At 43.0% G+C, this 23,293-nt stretch overlaps 2 protein-coding genes across 2 annotated transcripts; both read right to left on the bottom strand.

Annotated features, from left to right (window-relative positions):
• Positions 1-326: 326 nt before the first annotated feature.
• Positions 327-12,143, bottom strand: LOC134541823 (dynein axonemal heavy chain 7-like). The gene is made up of 5 exons (XM_063385518.1): positions 12,132-12,143; positions 10,651-10,800; positions 8,413-8,598; positions 6,626-6,754; positions 327-726 (listed from the first exon to the last, which is right to left on the bottom strand). Exons 1-5 carry the CDS (start codon positions 12,141-12,143, stop codon positions 367-369), a joined length of 837 nt encoding a protein of 278 aa, XP_063241588.1. The 3' UTR covers positions 327-366.
• Positions 12,144-17,862: 5,719 nt separating this feature from the next.
• Positions 17,863-22,650, bottom strand: LOC134541822 (uncharacterized). The gene is made up of 4 exons (XM_063385516.1): positions 22,573-22,650; positions 22,271-22,454; positions 21,353-21,477; positions 17,863-18,103 (listed from the first exon to the last, which is right to left on the bottom strand). Exons 2-4 carry the CDS (start codon positions 22,424-22,426, stop codon positions 17,863-17,865), a joined length of 522 nt encoding a protein of 173 aa, XP_063241586.1. The 5' UTR covers positions 22,427-22,454; positions 22,573-22,650.
• Between the last annotated feature and the right edge of the window lie 643 nt (positions 22,651-23,293).

Below are 23,293 nucleotides of genomic sequence, written 5' to 3'. Positions count from 1 at the left end.
TTTCAATTGATGTTTCATTAAAGCATAATAATTTATGGGGTAAGTGGATGAAGTTGTTATGTTACATTTTTTTTTGAAAAAATTGCATTAAGTCCAAGGATTGAAGGTGTTATGATGAATTCTATGTAATGGTTAAAGACACCTTCACCTCTTACTTATAAAAATAACATAGTTACGAGTTGATAAAGGTGCTATGTACACATAAGCAAGCAAGTAGCAAACAAAATACTTTCGGAGCCTTTTTTTTCTCAAAATAAATAGTTTTGTAACATAACACCTTCATCCACTTGCCCCTTATTATTCTTGAAACCAAGAAAAGATAACGATGTGTTGGATCACTGTACTCTAGTTAGTTGGAAGCACAGGTTACTGTAGCGATGGAAGGCGCGCGAGTACTCGGGGACCCGGGGCTAGGCGAAGAAGGACTCGGCCAGCTCCTGCGTCTTGCGCTCCACCATGCGGCGGTGCTGCTCCAGAACCGCGGCCATGCGGCGCGGCCAGGTCAGCGCCCACCTGCAGACCTCCAGGTCCTGCTCGGGCAGCTGGCCGCGGTGCTGCTCCGCCAGGAACAGGAAGAACCGCAGGTAGTCGGCGGCGCGCTCCGCCACCTCGTGCATCCTCGTGGCCTGCACGCCGCGCACGAACTCGATGAGCGCCATCAGCGCCTCCACGCTGTCCGGCTCGGCGGCGGCTCGCTCCTCCACGTCGCGGCACTCCGCCGCCAGCCTGGACCCACGGCGAGGTCGTCAGGCCGCAGGGGGCGTAGCCAGGGGGGACGGGTTTTAGGGGTTCAAACAACCCTCCCCTCTCCTTAGCACCATTCATTACTCATTCATCACTCGAACAAATTTCATATTACCATTACAATATTTAAATTTAAGAACCGAAAACTGCTAAAATAGCACTATTTTACACCTTAAAATCCAAATTTTCCCGGGGGAGGAACCCCCGGACCCCCGCTTTAATACGGAGGGGGGGGGGCATGCTTCTTAACACCCCCCACCATACACAAATCCTGGCTACGCCACTGACTCAGGGGACACCGTCCGGCCGTGCCCGATCTGCCTGAAACCCCCCCCCTCCCCCCGCGTGCTACCTGCCCTGGTGGCGTCGTCGCCGACGAGACGTGGGCCGAGCTGAGCAGGGGCGCAACAACTAAATTTCCAAAAGAGGGTGGGGGGCAGCAATATACCATTCTTATAAAGAAAAATCGATCCTCCCTATTGAAGCGGGGGGTCCGGAAGTCTTCCCCGGGAAAATTTGTATTTCAAGGTGGGAAATGGTGCTATTATTTAAGCAGTTTTACTATCTAAAAAATTGATTACACAGCACTTTCTTTGCCCCCCGGTTTGCCCCCACTTCAAGGTTTCAGAGGGGGGGCAAAATACCCTTGCCCCCCCCCCTTGTTGTTGCGCCCCTGGAGCTAAGAGACGTCCAGGGATGTTCCTTCTTTAAGGAAACCCCTCCAGAGTTCCCCGGAGATCACGGGAATGAAAGTCGGGAGAAGGGATTCACAATGGAGTCATCCAGCGTCCACCTCGCTCCGTGCTAGTGTTTGGTGTGACCAAGTCCCCACATGCAGTTGTTCCGTCGTCGGCTCGTCTGCTGACAGTGGAACTGGCAGAATTCAGTTAATGTAGGGAAAACGATACTAGCGTCTGTGTACAAACTTTGATCCAACAAGCAATTTGTACTTTTCCGCAGTAAATATCAAACGTGTATTTGCAATGAACTGGTCATCTGCGACGTAACACGGGAATGCACCATGCTCAACCTGCGTCCGCCATGACCTGTATTTTGAAGCTCTTTCGGCAAACGTGAAGTTCGATGTTGGAATCAAGAGTGTTCTTATATTATTTATTTACTGCTCAACCTACACGCGCTCTCTATCTCACTATCAGTGGATGGTTACGGCTAGGCCCGCCTCGCCTACCTGGACACACACACACGGTGCGCAGAACTTCAGGAAAAACAGCGCGATTTGAAAACTGCTCAAAATATCCGAGTGGGGTCTGTTTACGAAAAACATTTAAGAGTTCGCTGAGGGACGAAAAGTAGTTTGAGGCATAAAACAGCCGGTACAGATTCTTGAAAGCACATGAGGGACTTGCATTACACTTGTATGTTCATCTCTCCGCCATGTAATGTAACTGTCACCGCTCGTGAGCACGACGAGAAGACTGCGCGCCAGTCCAGAGGAGACACCGCGTTAGAAGCGCCAGCGAGCGTCGCGCTAGCACAGACACGGGTCCGCTAAGGGGCCCGCCTCGTCAGAGGTGTATGTGTGTTATTGAGGCGGGATGATAAGCGCGACGCTCGCTGGTGTTTCTAGAGCGGCATAGCCTCTAAGCGCAAGGCTCCGAACTGGCGCGCAGTCTTCTCGTCGTCGCAGGGTAACTGTGAAACTTGAGCGGTGACCGTAACGATATATATTGTGGAGAAATCAAGATAAAGGTGTAATGCAAGTTCCTTAAGTGCTTTCAAGGATCTGTACCGGTTGTTTTACACCTAAAGATTACTCTGAAAACATGCGTTTTTAGCAATTTTTTAACTCTTCTAAAAAATACAGTTTAAATACTTAATCCAAAATCAAAAGTACTTTTCGGCCCTCAGCAAACTCTTAAATGCTTTTTCGTAAGCGGACACCACTCGGATGAGTTGAGTAGTTTACAAATCGCGTTGTTGTTTTTTCCTGAAGCTCTGCGCACCGTGTGTGTGTGCCCGGGTGGGCGAAGCCCTTAAGACACCCCCCCCCCCCGGGCCAGGGGCGTAGCCAGGGGGGGTGTTTTGGGTGTCCAAACACCCCCCGAAATATGAAAAAAAAAATATATATATATATGTAGCCTACTTATGACAAAATTTACACTTGTCTAGCTGTTGCAAATGCACTTAGATAAAAACTAAGAAAGAACCCTTGAGCCGATAACCCTTAATATTCAGCAATGAGTTTTCAACAGAGTCTCGTTAAAAATAACATAAAGTCGGGACACAAATTTATGTTATTCAAATCCAATATTTTAATAACGAAAGTGCTTAAATAGCACCAAATTGCACATTAAAATAAAAAAAATATTTGGGGGAGGGCCCCCGGACCCCCCCTCCCTAGTATTGGGGCAGGGTGTAAGTAAACACCCCCCGGAAAGAAATCCTGGCTACGCCCCTGCGCCCGGCCGACGGGGAGGGAGGGAGGGAGGGAGGGGCGACTCACAGGTCGCGCCGCGCCTCGTACACGGCCTGCACGCGGTCCAGCAGGTCGGCGCGCAGCCGCAGGCAGGCGGCCGCCATCTTGGCCAGGACGGGTTCGCGCCGCAGGACGAACATGCCGGCGCGCTCCTCGGGAAGGACCTGGCGCGGCAGGAGCAGCGCCGCGACGCCCAGGCGCTCCGTCAGCGCCGCCACGTCGTCCAACTGCTCGTCGGGGTCCTGCAGCCAGCCCACCTGGTCGCCGGCCTGCGCGCACGCGGCGGTACCTCCGTCGCAGTGGCGTAGCGAGGATTTTTTGTATGGGGGGGTGTTAAGAAGCATAACGCCGCCGCCCCCCCCCCCCTCCCTCCGTATTAAAGCGTAATGAAATTTATTTAATATTACTTGAAGTAAAAATACAGTATATAGTCCTAACTACCGGCAGTAGCGTAGCCAGGATTTGTGTATGGGGGGTGTTAAGAAGCATGGCCCCCCTCCCCCGCGTATTAAAGCGGGTGGTCCGGGGGTCCTCCCCCGTGAAAATTTGGATTTTAAGGTGTAAAATAGTGCTATTTTTAGTAGTTTTCGGTACTTAAATTTAAATATTGTAATGGTAATTTTTTTTATTAATTTTAATATGAAATTTGTTTGAGTGATGAATAAGAAATTAATTAAAGATTTGTTGCTTCCGGGGGGGGGGGGTGTTTGAACCCCTAACCCCCCCCCCTGGCTACGTCCCTGTACACCATGTCGATATCTCCATCAGAAGTTCTTTTAGTAGTATTGATATTTAAAGGAAATTTACTGCCACGCTTAAATCTCAAGGAACATCTAGTCTGACTTTTAGAACTCCAACGTTTACTCATAGTAATTTTGTTTGAAAAAAAAAAAATAAACTTTCTTATTTTGATTATTTGTTCTCGAGTAAATTATTTTGATTTCGTTCAAATAGTCATATATATGTTATCAAATACATTAAACACGCGTGTGATATTTTTTGTTACTAATGGCACGTGTGCGAACGGGCGTTAAACACAGACTTCTTGCAAAAACCATCCCTGCGCTTCTGTGTACGAGCCATGATGGTCTGTGTCGGGGAGGAAACAAATAATTGTACCCCACTAAGTATTGCAATAATCCTTCTAAAAATAATATATCTGCAAACTTATGAATCAAAATTGCTATAATATTCTTATTCTGATTTTTCTCTTTTAAATCCTTGTGGTGTGTGGTGGATGAGGGGGGGGGGGATGTCCGTACCTCTGACCGTGTCCCGTAGCTGTCTCGCGCTCAAACCCCCAGCAATGCCCCGCTCGTAAACAGCACTTGCGTGGGTCTGGAGGGGAAGCCTATGATGTACATTCTATATTGCACAGACCCGAATACTCACGTTGGCCAGCCTTATTTTCACAGACGAGAGAGCCAAACGCCCGATCGTGCATCTTCGGGATTTTTTTTTTCATTGTAAATAAATATACAACTCATGATAACTAATGGTCAATTAGGTTAGGTTAGCTACATTATAAATACTTTAAAACATTGTGGACGGTTGAATTGGGAAGGATAGCTACATTCAAGATACTGTGAAATCATGTAAACGGTTTCCTGGCCCTGGATAGCTACATATTAAAAAGTTATTTGCTAAGCAACCATAAAATGATTTTACAGTATTTTTTAATGTAGCAATACTTACCTAATATAACCAACCTTCAACAATGTTTTAAAGTATTTATAATGTAGCTAACCTATCCTAATCTACCGCAAAATTTAATGGCTCTCTCGCCCGTGAAAAGAAGGCTTGCCAACGTGAGTATTCGGGTCTGTGAAATATAGAATGTACATCATAGGCTTCCCGGGTCTGGCGCGCAGACACACGGAAATACCGCGGTTTCTTTTGGTCGCAAGGTAGACCGGCCACATGCGCACATTTAAACACGGAGTTAGGAACTGTCAGGAGACTGCATGCTGTGACGTAGTTCAGGTCACTTTTTAACCTCGCCAAACCGTTCCGTCCAAAAACATTGCGGACATGGTGCTTGATAACGTCTGATGATAGTTGGTAAGTATGAATTAGAATTTCTGTCGTTACAGTCATTTTCATACGAAAACTTATTAAAAACCTTTTCAAGAAAAATTTCTCGAAACTCTAACGACTTTCTCTTTCCTATGCACTATTTCTGCCATAAGTGCTGTCCTTATTTCGGCGTGCTCTGTTGCCAGATCTACACCATAGAGCCATAACTTTGTAATGTATTGAAAATTAGTTTACTTTATCGGAAAAATGGTATTTTGTAAAGTGAAATATAGAATGAGAATTTCGGAAATACATTTTCCTCTTGAATTTCACCAAAAGCACCATATTATTATATTATTATTTTTTATTTATAGGGGAAATGTAATTAAAAGACGCCATCTTGGTTTCAACAGTTTTTGTTAACATTAGGTTTATATTATTTAATATCAAGAAGTTTGGCTCTTTTCAACATTGCGCATTTTTTTTATTGAATACCTTATTAATAGTGACTGACTGTTATTGAATGCCTCGTTATTAATAGTGAGTCACTGTTACTAATAGTTTCCCCTGTAAAATAATAAATGATGTTTAGCATTTAATTATTATTCTCGGTCAGAATGACTACAAATGTAAATAATATTGTCAGTAAACACTATTTTACGAACTTAAAAAATCAATAAACCGTAAAATTAAAAATATATTAGAAATTATATGATAAACGATAGTCAACCTGGGTAGAAACAATATGGCAACAGTGGTCGCCATTAACTCTGCACTGCAATGTAAGCGTGAAACAGACTATAGAGCGCATTGTAACTATCCTAAGTGTCATACAAAAAAAAACTAGTTTTCGCTCTCGTGGCATATGGTATTGTTTCGAACGCGGGAGGCCAGGGCGCGACGTGCGCCAGGTACCCGATACTGACGCATTCCTTCGGGGATTAGACTTCGCCCCCCCCCCCTTCCCCGCGCCCGCCCTTCCACGGCGCTGTCCCTGAGTGGCCTTGAGAATCCCGCGGGCTCACTGAGGCCGCCCCGTGCAGTGGCGTTCTGGAAGCTTCGAGCATCGGGTCGGCCTGGGATGACGCGACACGTCACAACCACTCCAGCCAGTTCCAGAAAGACGGCCACGGGTATAAAAGCGGCGACGCCGGCCTCCGCGGCAGTTCCAACAGGCGGGAGAGTGGAGTGCAAGTTCGGCGAGCGGCGCGAGACTGTGTGTGTGGACAGGCGCGTGGTGGGGGGCCTAGCTCCAGTGATGAGTGCAAACTGTGGACTGGACAGATACCTAGTGATTTGTGAACAGACATTTTTAAGTGTGCTTATTTAATTAGTGATGGTAAACATTAGTAGCAAATGGAACTGTATCCTTGCGAACCCGTCTTCCCTGCCCGTGACAACGCGGTGGGAAGGGAGTGGCTGGCGCACCGTGCCATCGACGAGGTACAGGAAGGGGTAGAAGTCCCTGAGCAGGTCTCGCGGCCCGTCGCGCTGGACGTACAGCTCGACCAGGACCCTCCTCTTGGCCCGGTTCACCGTCTCCACTGGGATGATGGGCTGCAACCCACGAGCGCACAGTCACCGACGACCACTTCGCTGGAAATTAAATATGGCTGCAGAAGAGAAACGCTTAACACGTCGTTCGGGATACACACCCATTGCTACTTTTAAAAAAACCGATGTGTGCACTTATGTACGCGCGTTATGAGTTATACTTCTTTTTTTACTTAAGAAACTAAACTATTTTTGAAATTTATTGTAACCAAAGTTAATTAAATAAGAACTCAGTATTCAACATTAATGTAAACATGTTGTATAAAATAATATTATAGCAATGCGATAAACAAATAAAATGTTTTCATATATATATGCTTAAAGTACAACTTGTATAATCCAGTAATCTGTAATTTAAAAAAAAGTAAAAAAATATGTCCACTGGCGATTTTTGTTCCGCGGTCCTTCAGCTTATTAACCGCACACTATGGCCACAGCATTACGAAGCCTTACAGAATGAAAATGAAAATATGTATTTTGCTGTAATACCAGTGCCCTTAGGTTTTACAAAATTTAAAATTACCTTTTAATATGAACATTTAAGTTTATCAAATATATTTCAAGAGTAGTTTGACTATCATAAGATATTCATCTGGCACACAAATACGTTTAGTATGTCCCCTAAATTTTAAGAAAGTGACTGTATGGGTTTATGTCCATACAAGTGGATCCGCCAACTTCTTGTAAACATTTTGTTGCATGGTGCGCGCGCATAGTAAAAAGTTCACTCTCGTAATTTTTCCTTAAAGCGCCTAAGAATGATATCTTTAAAAAAAATGTTTTTGACATGGAGGATTGCAAGAGATGATTATAGGTCGTTAAGGCATGCCTGGGTTGTGGATGTTTGGAAGGACATACTTAAATGTGGGGTACACATTGACGGGCAGGAGTGTGCTTGTGGTTTTGTCTGGTATGTGGTTAAGGTTATTTTCCATAGTCTGGCACACATTGCATGCAATCTGGAAGTTGGATTTTTATTCGGATGCACGTATTTGTCCGAGGTAATGAGGTTGATGATCGTCATAGTCGGTCTGGTCTATTATCGCTGTGGCGTATGTCTAAAATAATGTTTTCAATCAATATTCCCCTTTTTTAAGACTCAGTCCAAGAACGTGTGGAGAGAAACAGCTATATTCACAACCGTCCCAAGACTGTTAATGTATGGACAGGAGAAATTACTTACCAACTCTGATAGCAAGACTTGAATCACTCTTATCAAGCACACAGCAATCATTAGCAGCATGTTTCCAGAAATTTCCCGTAGTGACAGATACGGACAAAGAGATAAAGCTTCTTACTACACTAAACTCAAACTATTCTCCTTAGGAGTCAGTATTGGGATAAACAATGCAAATTTCTTATCTGTTCAAGGTTTATAAAACGATCAGAAATAATATCGCTGAGTCCTGATATTGTAGAAATATGTCACGGTTATCAAAACATGTTTAGTTTTGTTCCCGATCGTTTCTGCACAAGCTGCGTGCGTTTGTTGCATAATGCAGACGTGCGTAGATCTACTGTGGGCACTGTTGCGGGAGGAGGAGGCACAGCAATAAAGCTCAGATGCCCTTTCTTCACATGTCGTGTCCTCGGCTGGAGGGAGGCGCTGCCTCGAGTGAGACGCGACAAGAGCGAGGCTTGGCGTGAGCACTCCACGTCACCTTCAGGACCTCGGGCGCCGCGGAGTCCAGGTACAGCTGACCCTCGACGCGCGGTATGTCGCCGCAGGCTCGCACGATGTCGTCGAACAGGCCCAGGATCACGTCGTCGAACTGCCGGAAGCCCGGCTTGAACACGAAGCCTTCTTCCTCCTCGTAGAACAGGTGAAGCAAGAAGCTCGGGCTCACCTGAAACCAGCCGTGTTCAAAATGAGTGGCGTGTGGGGTTGAACCCCGAGCGATGGCATATCACATCCGAATCTGCCTCGCATGAAGAATGAAACGGAATGATTGGCCAAAAATCTAATAGTAATGGAATTTGCAAGGAAATGTAACTTGAAAGAAAACGATTGGAAACAACATTTTAACCTCAATGCAAAATATCCAGGTTCTACCCTGCTAGAAACCTAACCCTGATCACCTTAGTGCAAGGAGAGTGATCTGACGAACTCATTTCTTCGGTATATCACACCTAAGGCTGTAGCTTGATTTAATGTAGCTATGTATTTTCTTAACCTAAATGGAATTTGGATCCCTTCTTCGAAATGGGGACATCTTGCTAGGTGCACTACCATAATCGGAGCCAGCGATGCCACAAGTCCTACATAATTTCGTATCCACTGCTTACTTAAGGAAACTTCGCAGCTACTTTTCACTTCGTGGATCAGCCCAGGGATATTATAACCTTGAAAGGAACTGTGCATACCTGCGATCACGAGCCCTGTGAAGGAAGAGAGCTCCGTAGGTCAAGCTTGAGAAAACCACAAAATAAAACATTAAGGCCAACCGTTTTCGGCCAATTGTCCTTACACTTACTGAAACCTAGGTCCCGATGCTGACAGGTAAGTAACCATCCACACTCCTATTCTCCTTTCTCAATCGACACTTTGTACACCATCTGTGGTGACTCAGAGTTCAGTGATTCTGAACCCGACCCAAATTAAATACTCATTCTGCTTTCGCAGTTGAGGCCCTTCTTCCCAGGTATACACATTACAATACAAAAATCGGAGCTGTTCGCATGGTCTCCAAAACTCTTCAGGCAATGCACCCCCAGGACTGTTGGAGAATCAGAGGACACTACTGCAATTGCAGCACTGTAAAGGATTATCTTGCCAAATATATTCTCATAGTTATTACAGCTCGGATCCAAGGCCACCACAGTACCTGTAATTTGACACCAGGATTTCTCCATGTGGAAATTTCCTCGCCTTATCCCATGAGCTGAAGAGATAAGGAGTCCGAAACCATAGTACACCATCCTGTAGCTAAATCTAGTGCAGTAGGATGCACCAGTCATTGAAAAACCTGATGCATATTAATCTTCTGGCACTGTCCTCTTTGTTCACAAATGAATATATTATCTATTATTAGCATCAGGAAGTAGTTGTCATAGATGTAGGGAGGATCTACCTGAGAGGTCTCCTCATATTGTTACGCCTAATGTTAGGAATGCTTTAATCACGTTTCTGTAGCTGTAATGACCCATTTGCTTGGGCATTAGAATTTTAAACTGTCCCAACACATCCTACTCTGGGTCATTTCCCAAAAGGTCCGTTTGAGGGTCTCGGACTAGTTTCTTGGGTTCACGTCCGAGTCCAGCTTGTATTTAACAAATAGCCTTTCACCCTCCCCTTTACAGCAGTTCGAGGCCACCAACTGGATTAGCATTAACACCTCCTCCCAGTGTTACATTCCTGATACCCATTGCTTTTCACGAGCAGACATATTTGAGAACATTTAATTTATAAATAACTATTTTCTTCAAGTCAATTTGGTGTCTCAGCTAGTCAATTACCTTAAGAAGCCCACTGCTTTGCATAATTTCTACCGCATATTGTTTAAAATAAGCGTAAATTGAATGTATTTTCTTTCTTTTATAACGCGAAAAAAAGAAACTTAAAGATAAATCATATTTCTCGTATTATGATACTAACTAGAGAAAAAACTGTGCTATGGGAAAGGAAAAAGGTCAAATTGGTTTTGAATGTCTTTAAAACTTCCAAATAAAATTCTATAATTCCCCCATATCTCTTTCCTCCAATGTAATTACATTACCGCCCCCTTAAAATTTCCATACCGGCATGGGGGACGATGGGAAAAAAGCTGCCTTATCTCACTGCCTTGCACACAGACATCCCAGGGCAGTTTCTGTTCCTGCTGGTGTCGTCTTTCACGAACAAATGGCAAAAACTGCAAGTAGGTGGGCTTCTTGAAAGTAATAGCTACCAAACATCTCACCTCTGGGTCGCATATCAGGCTGGTGTAGTCTTCGATGGACCTGAAGCACAGGGACTGGAGGTGGTGAGCCATCACGACCGCCAGACAGTTGTAGAAGCACTTCACTCGTCGTCGCTCGTGTGGTTTGGGCAGCAACGACTTCTGGTCACACTGAGCAGCACACAACACCAGATTATAGTAGGAATGCTGCTTAAAGTCACAAGCCACAACCTTTGATCAATACACGTTTCGTGTTTATATCTGTTAGAAATTAACGGTCCAAAGGCTACTTTGTTATGGCATAGGACAGTTATTTATAGATATTAAGAAACTCTTTATGACTGCTCTTGATACCATTGAATTTGAAGTCCCTTTAAGGCACCAACCGTATGGAAAACAATTTATTAAAATCACCTTATCATTTTCATGCAATCAACTATATTTATATTATATGCTTCCATGAAGTTATTCAATAACTGATACATATAAAATTGTTTTAATCTCTTATTTCTTAGTTTACTATCTAATGAAAAACTTAATAGCTATTTTCGAGAATAAAGTAGGACAGGCTGTATCTGAGCTACTGGCAAATTCGCAAGTTTAGCCCAGGCTCCCTGGCACTTCCTGTTGAACCTGGGACAGGAGCTTCCATCGACCGTAAGCTGAAATACGTTACATGCATTGTAGTGGGCTTTCAGGGCTGCCATGTAAACAGTTATTACAGCTGGTTAGTTTGTTCTAAAAGGGAAATTTTCTGGAGGAAAAAGACACTGAAGAGTATAGCAGATGTCCATAAATGTACATTGCTGTTATTCATTGCCACATTTCAGTAGAGGAAGAACTTCTCTCTACTCTAAAAAAATAACATGTTAGCTGTCCACCTTCTGGCCAGTTACTTGGACACAGTACTTGACTAAATAATTTATGCTATACTGACATTTCGAAAAAAGAAAAATTATGCAAGAGGATTAGTAGCATTTTTTTACCAATGAAATAAGATACTGCGATGTTAATTAGTGCGGTATTTTATGATTAAATACCTAGGTATAAAAGATTTTAGTAATATTTCTTGCTATAATTGTACTACTCATTAGAATGTACTTGAAACTCATCTTTGAGATTTTTTTAGTAGCTACTATGTATTTTTGTAATCCTTTATCAAAGATAATTATTTTGAAACTTTTATGAGATAAATGTTCTCCTCCACAAAATCTATATTTTAAACAAAAGTAATTATACTATTTTAATGCATTAATGTATTTTTATATATCATCAACAAAATTTCCTTTCCTACATTATCGCGGCAAATATTCTGTTCTTTAATAATTAGTATTTACTAATGTATAATGTTTCCTACTATATTTTTTTGTTTTATATGTTTGTCTATTAATAATGATTTAGAAGTAGTTTGGGGAAAGGTCTGAACTGATACGGACATAAAACTGCACTACAACATGTGTTTAGTTTTAATTGTAACCGGTTATTGACAAATATTTACTCACCTTCACAAACATATCTTGTATGGTAGAAAGCCACTGGTTCTTTAAGAACGAGTTTGTTGTATCTATTTGCTGAAGAACGAGTTCTTTAAATTCCAACAACTCCATTGTATCTGTCAGCTCTCTGATATTCAGCAGTCGCAAGTTTCTGGAATCAATTTATGAACGTTTTAAAAAAAATCTGACTTATCAAAGTTAGGGAGCTTTCCATGGGTAGCTTATTTGCCTCAGAAATGCCCCCGCTTTTATGCTGAGGTTCCGATCAATGGTAGTTCATTAAACAAAATGAATTTAATTTTGTTCTATAAACAGCCCTTACAGCAACAGTTTAACCATAACAGAAATGGCAACTGTATCATCTAAGGTAACGACTAAAGTATCTTAGCCACGGAAGTCTCCAGTAAAAACATTAGGTATAATATATAAATAAATTTAGTAGCAGAGATGCTTCCTGATGACATTCTTTAGACCATTATTGAGTGCCTATAACGCAAAACTGGTTGCATCTTTCTGTATGCACTTTAAATCAGTCAATGAAATAACCATTCCTGCCCCCTCCCCTCATTAATGTTACCGATGCTTTCGTCAGTTCAAATAATGCATGTGTGTCCACCTCACTGGAAATAAAGTGCTTGTACATCCGGAGGACTAGTTGGAAACGGAATACGCAGCATCGCTTCCAGTTTCGTTCAGTGCCATCCAGCCCCAATGACATTTCGCCACTTTTCAAACCGCGATGGTACTAGTGTTATATAATTTCATAGGTTAATTTACCCAAATTTATCTCGATGATGTCATTTTGCAGGCGCACAGATGGGGGCAGAATTGCCCTCACCTGGCATTGGTTCATGAATACCAACTTCCAAGGGATCATCTCATGCCACAGAACTGGCATATCACCACCGCCAAAAATCCACATAGTCAGCGCCAAAAAACCATTTCATTCCATTCGAATTATAAAGTTAAAAAAATCCATAGTGGATGCAGAAGCATCTGTATTAACTTTCTTGAACTGGCCAACCGATTCCACTCGTATATTCTCGAGTTTTTCTGGAAGCAGCACAGACATGCTCCAACTAAGAGGTTATTATTGTCTACAGACGCTGCTCAAAACTCACTCAAGCTCACGAAGTGCTTGTTCTGGAAGTGTCACACTCTCGCAAGCTCACAACTAGAGAGGCGTAGAGGTGTTTATGTTCTTGCTACCGACAGGATGATACGGCAACAGTTTGTTCTGTGCTTCCTCGTCATGATACTACTGGCTGGTACCAGAAATAAGCCATGTTAAATGCCAGTACATGCAGGGGTTCAATCCCCCCCCCCCCTTAGCACCAAATCTTTAATTAATTTCTTATTCATCACTCAAACAAATTTCATATAACAATTAATAAAAATTTTACCATTACAATATTTAAATTTAAGAACCGAAAACTGCTAAAAAGCACTATTTTACACCTTAAAATCCAAATTTTCCCGGGAGAGGACCCCCCACCCCCCGCTTTAATACGGGGGGGGGGGCATGCTTCCTAACACCCCCCATACACAAATCCTGGCAACGCCACTGAGTACATGTAAAGGTTAAATGATTGCTAGTGCTGGAAGGCGAGGTACACAGATAAGAACAAACACCATTGTTACCAGCAATCACAGTATCCCTTTTACACTACGGCAAATGTCACTACCTACGAACATTAAGGTGGTGCAGGTTTCTGCTAGTCATCGCCAATGTGTTCAACTATTCTGTCACTAAATTGCAGGCAGCTATGAATGCAGCTCTTCTTTATAATGAAAGGTTCGCGCACTACGACTGCTAACTAACAATCGTATGCAGTTCACATGAAGTTACGAGGCTAGCCAGTGCCACACCCACTCTGACCCAACTGAGGTGCAACTAGGGATCCAAGGTGTGGTTACGCGTACAGAAAGAGGTAGACCATACAAACTGGACATCAATATTTCCCACATCTTTACTGCATTCACTGGTGGGTGATTACCCCCATGAGTTTCACCCGTTCACCTCCCTGATGTACGTGATGTCACCTACCACCACCAGAAGCAGTACTTGTCAGCACGAACACACCAGAGAGCGTGCTCACCAACACTACTATAGCTCGGCTGTCGTGTGCTGTACGTGAACACCTTGCGGCAGATGTCAGAGGCCAAGTGTGAGCTAGCGTGCGTATGAGATGGGTTTGTTTCAAGGGAGGTCGTGCGCGGTTTGGTCCAGTGTCCTCCTTGGTCTGTGTTCTCAGTGGACACATCACCAAAATTAAAGATATTACCAGCGTCGCATGGGAAACTAAGCCAAAAGTTCCGAAGTTAACTCGCGGCCTGATCTCGCCCACTGGCGCCGAACCAACACTATCGTCACCTGTCTATCAACAGGTGTTGAATAAGTCGTGAGCCATGACGACTTTGTTCGCCACTCGAGTCTGGACAATATAATTTTCAAAATCAGTTGTAAAACAAACTTCATAACATGCAATTTCAGGTTATGGAATAAATTTTAGATTATCTATTATGATGCCATTTTGTCAACCTTTTAAATCTGGAGCAGCATACTGTGAACAATACAAAACAACATGTTTACAAGTGTCAAGGCGCATCCACACTATGACGAATGGCGTCGTTCGTCTCGTTCTGTTCGACTTTTTTCCGCTCGGCACGTTCGATTCGTCATTACGTCCAAACAGCTTTGTAGTGTGGACGAGTTGAAAGGGTTGAAAGAGATTTCCTTCAAGAAATAGCTCTTTAAATTTTTAATTTTGAGTTCTGCATGTTCCTTATCATTTCCAAATAAAATAGCAATTTCCGTTAACATATCGTGTATTTTTACCTTGTTTTATAAGCACTGTCCTTTGAATCCCACAACAATATCCGTGCGCTGTACATTTCAATAAACTTCAAAGCGTTTTGACCACTACACTCCATTATTTAATTCTAAAAAAAGTCACTTGAAACGGAGCACTACGCGATGTTCACGCAAGGACTGAGAGAATAAGACAGGGGAAGTAGCCGCGACGTGATTCGACAGGATTCGACACGTCCATTCCGATTTCGTCGTTCAACACCGATCCCTATCCATTTCATTCGGGTTTGGATTCGTCTCCGTTCGATTCGACTCTCAACTTACGAGCGACTCGTTCGTCACGTCGACTTTCTTGTTCGACTCGAGACGAACGCCACGGTTGGCTTCTGACTCGCCGCAGTGCGGGCGCGCCTCCACAACAGCCTCGCCGGTGCGACACGGACGGGAACTCACTGGTACTGCTCGGTGTGCCAGAGGTCGTTGACCTGGACCAAGCACTGGTTCACGACGTGCAGGTGCCTCAAGGTCTTGAGACGCGCGGACTCGAACCCGTCCCTCCCGGCGCCCAGCATCCTCCGCAGCTCGCGGCGCTCCTCCGAGTCGGGCTCGTTCACGTAGCACTTCGCTCACCCGAGCAAAGAGAAACACAGGTCCTCGAGGACGCTCTGCCCACACCCAGGATCCACTGTTTCAAGTCACACTTCATCCCCTAGAAACCATTTTCAACTTGCTCACCACGGTGTACATCCTGCATTCAACAAAAGACTTGCATTCTAATCATGGCCCCCGCATTCGATTATGGGTCCTGGACCCAGGATCGGAGGACACTCCCCTCATCACCACAATTGTACAGTCACGTGCTACATTATAATTGCATGGTTATGTATTATCTACACTCTTTTTAGAATGTTATTTAACCTGAAAAAAAAACAGGGTATAATTATGGTTACTATTTTATAAGTCCAAACTAAGCTTTATTTATAAAATATTCAATATATTTTTTTCTAGTTTGTGAAAACTTATGATAGTTAAACATTTAAAAATAAACAGGAATGGGCTCGGGCCTCCTCCAGACCCGGGACCTGGACTCAGGGATCCACCCAGCCTAACCCTTGTGGGGGCCATGATTCTTATCTCCTTCTGTGAGAAATAATAGCTGAAATTATTGGTCCAGCGTTGGCGAAAATACGGGGTTAAAATCTTTGCTCAGTCGATCTTGTTTTGGTTCACCGGGAAACCGTAGAAAATCTGAAGCAAGGCGGCTGGGCCGAACCTTGGAGCTGGGTACTATGTAATTGGAGTATAGTTATTCACCATAACATTATGGCACCTCGTCCTGCCATGACAGTGTTAAGTTTAACTTGTGGCGGCAGGATGTGCAAATTGTTCGTTCGAATGCGCACCATCGGTACACTAAAAACAATGAGAAAGTAAACATTTAACGAACAGATCTGTAATTATTTTTCAGGGGGAACAACAAACAATTTTACAATACTGGATTTATAATGTAACAGTTTCAATTAAAACAGAATATTTTAATAGTAATCTGTGTGTTACTCCCTCTCCACATAAAAAAAAGAGAGAGTGATAGCATCAAGTTCTCGACTGAACTTTACTATAACCCGCTGATGGGAGCACTAAACTGTTCATTTATAACCGATTTTATTGTCAAAACTATGCTAAAGCATAGGTAGAACCATGTTTTGCCTTATCAATAATACACAGTTATGGTGTAATCACCATCTTTGCCTGTAGTTTAAAAAAAATTATATGATAAGTAATAATGATAATATTCAAGGAATATTTTGGTCCCAATCCTCCGCTCACCCCATTCTTTATATAGTAATTTGCAGTCTTGTATTTCAGTCTCACTAAAAGACATGGATTCATGTTACTACTACAACCTTTATTGTTCAGTCCAACCACTGCCACCGCGAGTCCACCTCTATCTGACCGAATGGGTCCTCAGTCACGGGAACCTCAGACGGCGGCGACAAGCAAGGCTCCAGAGCCTTGTGGTGGCCAGAGCCAGAAAAGGGAACTTCAGACGGCGGCGACAAGCAAGGATCTAGGTGCTAGTCGTGGCCAGAGCCAGAAAAGGGAACCTCAGACGGCGGCGACAAGCAAGGATCTAGATGCTAGTCGTGGCCAGAGCCAGAAAAGGGAACCTCAGACGGCGGCGACCAGCAAGGATCTAGATGCTAGTCGTGGCCAGAGCCAGAAAAGGGAACCTCAGACGGCGGCGACCAGCAAGGATCTAGATGCTAGTCGTGGCCAGAGACAGAAAGGGGAACCTCAGACGGCGGCGACAAGCAAGGCTCCAGAGCCCTGTGGTGGCCAGAGCCAGAAAGGGGAACCTCAGACGGCGGCGACAAGCAAGGCTCCAGAGCCCTGTAGTGGCCAGAGACAGAAAGGGGAACCTCAGACGGCGGCGACAAGCAAGGATCTAGATGCTTGTCGTGGCCAGAGCCAGAAAAGGGAACCTCAGACGGCGGCGACCAGCAAGGATCTAGATGCTAGTCGTGGCCAGAGCCAGAAAAGGGAACCTCAGACGGCGGCGACCAGCAAGGATCTAGATGCTAGTCGTGGCCAGAGCCAGAAAAGGGAACCTCAGACGGCGGCGACCAGCAAGGATCTAGATGCTAGTCGTGGCCAGAGACAGAAAGGGGAACCTCAGACGGCGGCGACAAGCAAGGCTCCAGAGCCCTGTGGTGGCCAGAGCCAGAAAAGGGAACCTCAGACGGCGGCGACCAGCAAGGATCTAGATCCTTGTGGTGGCCAGAGCCAGAAAGGGGAACCTCAGACGGCGGCGACAAGCAAGGCTCCAGAGCCCTGTAGTGGCCAGAGACAGAAAGGGGAACCTCAGACGGCGGCGACAAGCAAGGATCTAGATGCTTGTCGTGGCCAGAGCCAGAAAAGGGAACCTCAGACGGCGGCGACGAGCAAGGCTCCGGAGCCCGTGCCCAGGAGGGTGCCCGCGAAGTCGGCGACGGCGCGGCGCATGGCGTAGGCGTGCTCGTCGCGGGCCTCGCGCACCAGGTCCTCCTCGGCGGCCCGCCGCCTCCTCAGCCGCGCCGGCACGCGCGCCAGCATGCCGTCCACCCGGGACGACTCCAAGGGCGCCGTCAGCGTCAGGTCCATGCCGCGCTGCACGTAGAAGTAGTACCTGCGAGGACGACGGCGTCTCATATAGGGCCGGCACCGAGACGCCGGGCCGTGCGGGCGGGAAGGTTATACTTACGGGCGGTATTCCAAAACATTCAGGTAAGGTAGCGAATAAGCACTACCTTGTTCGGAATACAACTGTAACCTATCTCGCAGATTGTATTCCAGAACGCGTCCCAATCCAATTCCTGTTAGGAAACGAAAAAGCAACTGTTTTAATAAACTGTGCCCTGTACGAGGCTAGAAACTGATTTCAATGCATTCTAGCGGATGTTTGGCAACCATCGATGGATTTGCTACGCCAAAATCCTACAGATGGCAGCACTATCGTGCGAATTAATTGGCGTAATTTTAATTTTCTCAGGTAATTATAAAGTTGTTGATTATTTGTTTTTATGACCATTAAACTATTCAAATATATTTCAGGATAGTTTTTGCTATTATAAAGTTTTATTTGACACACGGTTATTTTAAAGTTGTTGATTATTTGTTTTTATGACCATTTAAGTAATCAAATATATTTCAGAATAGTTTTTTGCTATTATAAAGTTTTATTTGACACACTAACACACATTATACATCCCCCGATTATAATTAAAATGACTATATATGAGTTAATGGCGCCAGATGCGATTCAGCCATCTGGGAGAAATCAACGAAAACGTGAGCTCTGCTCATGCGCGTGATTTTGGCAACGAAACGGCAACAGATAGGACACCAAAAATCAGTGCCCTAAAAATAAGGTACTGGCCGTGTCCTATCGTGCACTTGGAATATGGTTAGGGTACAGGTATCGCATATTCAACACCTAAACCCTTATTTTTATGTCTTGGAATACGGCCCTTAGAGACCTGCAAAATTCGCGGATTCATTCGTTTGATAGGCTAGAATTCAAACACATATACCTCTTGGATGATTTTGCCATCGGCTTACTGTTCATCTGGACGAATCTCAACCAGTTATAAACCCTCGACCAAAGAAAGGATCGAATCGCTGACAAACCAGCTGAGACGACTTACAAGTCGGCAGCCAATGAACTCGCGTTATTTTTCCCGAGTGTACAGGGGTATGTGCAGTCTATCCTGAAGGCCATCGGAAACCGCGAATTTTGCAGGACTTTAGCTTATACTCCTTTATGCGCGTCATGCATTGTTGCTTTGCGCGCGCACCATGCGACGATATTTTCACAGGATGTAAAAAAATAACATATTATATATGTGCTTTTAATTCTTATACTTTAGTCATTTATATTGAGTACTGTTACATATCATCAAAAACATTTATTTATTGTACATATTAGTTATATAAATGGTTTTTATAAAGTTTTCCAAGTGTATATTTATATAATTAAAGTTATGTTCCTGTATGTATAATATATATTTTCATTATAAAAATATATATTAATAAATGTATTGGTTCAGTTTATTTATTTATATTCAGTATTTATTAAAATGCATCTTGGATATTTTACTAAATTAAATAATTAATTTAAAATGTGTTTATATTAATATTGAATAATGCCTATTTATTTAAAATTTGTAATTTGAGTGTCACTCGTGGAATACACCCTGTTAGTGTTAAGAAAACTGCAGATAGTCGATCTACCACTCTGGCTCTGGGGTAGAGCGCCTGTGTTGTGACTTATAGGACCCGGGTTCGCGCCCCGGCTCTCCAGGGCGGATTGTCTCAAATGGTGGCGTTTGTCTGATTGGAATACGATCCCTTGCAACAAGTCAGGCTACCAAAGATACGGTGGGTGGATACAAAGAACCTTGCAGGGTGGATTCCAAATGGGGAGGCCGTTTCTTTTCTAGGGCTCCCCATGCGGAGGCCATCCGGGGGTTTCTCTGGGGTCGAGGAGTTTTGCAAAAAAAAAAATATTTTTTTTTTCTATTTCTTATAAATTATTTGTTATAAATAAAGCTCAATCAAACAAGAACAAGTCAAAAAATTTGCTTTTATACATTCAATATTTTTAAAAAGCACTTTCAATTAGTGTGCATCAGTCAGTGGGTGTATTTCTTAATTAAAATATAACATATTTATATTTGAATTCCACCTCGGAAAGTATGAGTAAAGAAATTTAGTTTAAAACACAATATGTGATATTTATCAGGCTCGGTATTATTTGAAAGAATTCTGCAGTAAATTTCGTGTCTGAGTTACATATTATAAGTGTATTTAGAGCACATGAATTTGCTCTTTACTGAGATTAGTTGATTTTTCATATCACTGGCGAGTAATAAAAGACTCGCTCACACTTTTTTTTTAAACGCTTCAAGCGCTTTCTTTTAAGCGCAGCCATGAAATTATTTTAAGAAATAAATGGAAAAGGTTTTACCGCTACAATGCCATAACTGCCTGCTAGAGCACTGACTCGTTGGATATATTTTGGCAAGAAGTATGATGTCAGCTTAAAATTAATGATCCAAATTACACTTTGTCTTGCTCCAGTACATGCAGGAACATCTTTTCTATAGCAGGATGTTTATCATGTTTATAAAACAAAATGTGTCTCTGTTACTTTATTCAACATCAACTTTGAATGCATAGCACATAAAAGCATCAGCAAAAAATTACTATTTTTAATTTCCTTTTCGAATTACAATCCTCAGCAGTATTTATCATACATTTTTGGTTCAGATTACCTATTCACTCCAGTTCAATTTTTCAACTGGACTGGTCTAGCTCTCTACAGTTCCGGTTCCCTGAATGTGTCCACCATCTTTCTTGGGTGGTGATAGTGTCTCCCTGGTTCCTCAGTGTCATCTAATTGTGAATGTGGCCGAAAGTCCCCTCTTTCTGACAGCACCGAGATAAATATACATATGAGCTGGAATACCAATTTTTAAACAGCTTTAATAAAAATTAATGTTGAAGTTACCTTGACAAAGATTTTTGCTTGAAAATACAGTGTTTTGTGCTACAACTATACCACAAAACAGTAAAATGATAAGGTAAATAGTTCACAAACAGGTATGACATAATAGCTATATCATTATTCGCATAAATAGTTTAGTTGTACTGACATACGTCAGCACGAGGAATTCACATGAAATCATTATAATTTTTCAACTTTTGTTACACATCCATCCCTCTAGCAAAAGTTGTGGGAAATTTATGAAGCCAACATGTTGCATGGGTGTGTGTGTGCAAGTAGATTATGGCCTCGAAAACCAACTACATACTGTGCAGCTCCTTTGGGACCCTACGCCACATTAACTCCACTTGTCCTGAGCTTCAGTCTTGCCTGGAGATGTTCCTCGTGTGGTCGAAGTGTATGTCGGATGCCTTGATCTCCTCCTCGTCTCCTGCCAACATGATGGCCTGGACCAACGCCTGCCTGAGCGCCTGCCTCCTGGCGAAGTACAGCTCCTGCAGGTTGCCAAGAGATTGTCGTTAGAAACACAGGGTTGTGATTGGCACAGTTACCAGCATCAAATCTACATTTCTGGCAGTCTCTTTGCTTGGGTGGTGACAGTGTCTCCTTGGAACCTAGCTCCCTTCTTGCAACCACTTTATCTTCTGGCGTATTACACATTACTGTGATAACTTCATCGTAAAAATAAGACATATTCATCTGATGCTCTCTAAGTGAACTTGGCCACTAACATTCTACTATGAATCCCCTGTGGTGTGTATTGTAGAGGTAGAAAGAATCCCAATCCTTGTGCACATATACCAAGATATGTAAGTGAACTCGGGTGTATTAGTTTCATATTATGGTACATGGATGTCAATTATTTGAAGTTCCCACATGTACTGGAGAAGAGACAGAGTGGCCCAAGCAAAGTTTTTGTATTCGGGTGATTGTTTTACACTTAGTGTGCAGCAGAGAAGCCACGCTCCCCCAACTGTCATGTCTTTGATGGTGTACCATTGTGGCAATTGCAGAACAACTTTGGGAAATCGTGAGAAACCGAAATCAAATTCAGTGAATAATTGGACTTTACTTACACCAGCTTATTTTATTGACTTCTTTTATTCGTGAGTTATTAAAAATAATAATAGTGAAGTCCTTGCCATTGCATTGTCTTCCTAGATCGTCAGAAACTATTTGGCAAAAGCTGTCTTCACAAAGTATTTTCTAGAGACGGCAGACACAGTTTTTCCTTGTACAGTTAATGTCCGTGACATGTAAAAAATATATATAACTGGTTATACAGACCGACATCTTGCTCCTTGCACCCATCTTCTTCTTTTTTGAGCGACATGATCTCCGTCCAGGCATGTTCGCTGGGAGCTGCATTTCGAATGGGGCATCGCTCTCGAAGCAGATTGGCGTGAACATGTTCTGTGCGTCAGCCAGTGTGTGTCGTTCCATGGCAGATCACAGGTCGACTCGTTACTTGCTGATAGACACGTTAGTTGACATCCAGGAACAAATAAATGACCTACGTGATAAATTAACCACACTTAAGATTAAAATGATTCTAAGCAACCATAAAAAATCAAAACATATATGCTTACCATGTATAAATGTATCCAAATCAAATAAAGTTTATGAAGTTGTCATAACTGTTGAAGAAAATAAGATAAATTATGTACGGACAGTTATTTCATTCATGTTTGACATAGAAACCTGATATTTACAAGGAGAAATAATAATTAAAATCCATTACACGTCCAAGATTTTGGCATCGATAATCACCACCATTAAAGTGACATGTTGCTTTCGTCACCAAGTACGGACGCATAAATGGTAGTATCTGTAGATTTGGAAAGGTTACGACCAGGATAGGCTACAGTTCACAGTGATGAAAGCCACAATCACAACACGAACATTTCCGAAGTTTACCGAACTAAAATATTAGGTTAGGTTCGGTCAGTGTAATAAATAATAGTTATTTATTATATTCTGGGAAGGTATGTTAGGTTACATTATCGTAACGAAAATGAATTGTTATGTTAGCTTAGCATTATTTAAAATACTCTATGACCATATTGAAACAATTCTGAGGATTTCGAAATTGTTCAGGAGAGGCTCTCATTCCTATGAATTGTAAGTTCCCCTTACAATTACGCGGATGGATCGTTCTTAAGGTTAAGTGCGATAAATACAATTGAAGTGTAGGTAATGAGTTACATTTGTGGCCTGACTTAACCACTTTATACATTATGTTGGCCGTAGAACCTTTTTGTGTAAATACTTCTATCCTACGCAGTTATATTTACCACTCCCCTGTTGTGT

The sequence above is a fragment of the Bacillus rossius genome (assembly GCF_032445375.1).
Source record: "Bacillus rossius redtenbacheri isolate Brsri chromosome 4 unlocalized genomic scaffold, Brsri_v3 Brsri_v3_scf4_2, whole genome shotgun sequence".
In the NCBI taxonomy this organism is placed as follows: domain Eukaryota; kingdom Metazoa; phylum Arthropoda; class Insecta; order Phasmatodea; family Bacillidae; genus Bacillus; species Bacillus rossius.
Note: the sequence above shows the minus strand (reverse complement) of the source record. Positions and strands in the feature narration are given on the sequence as shown.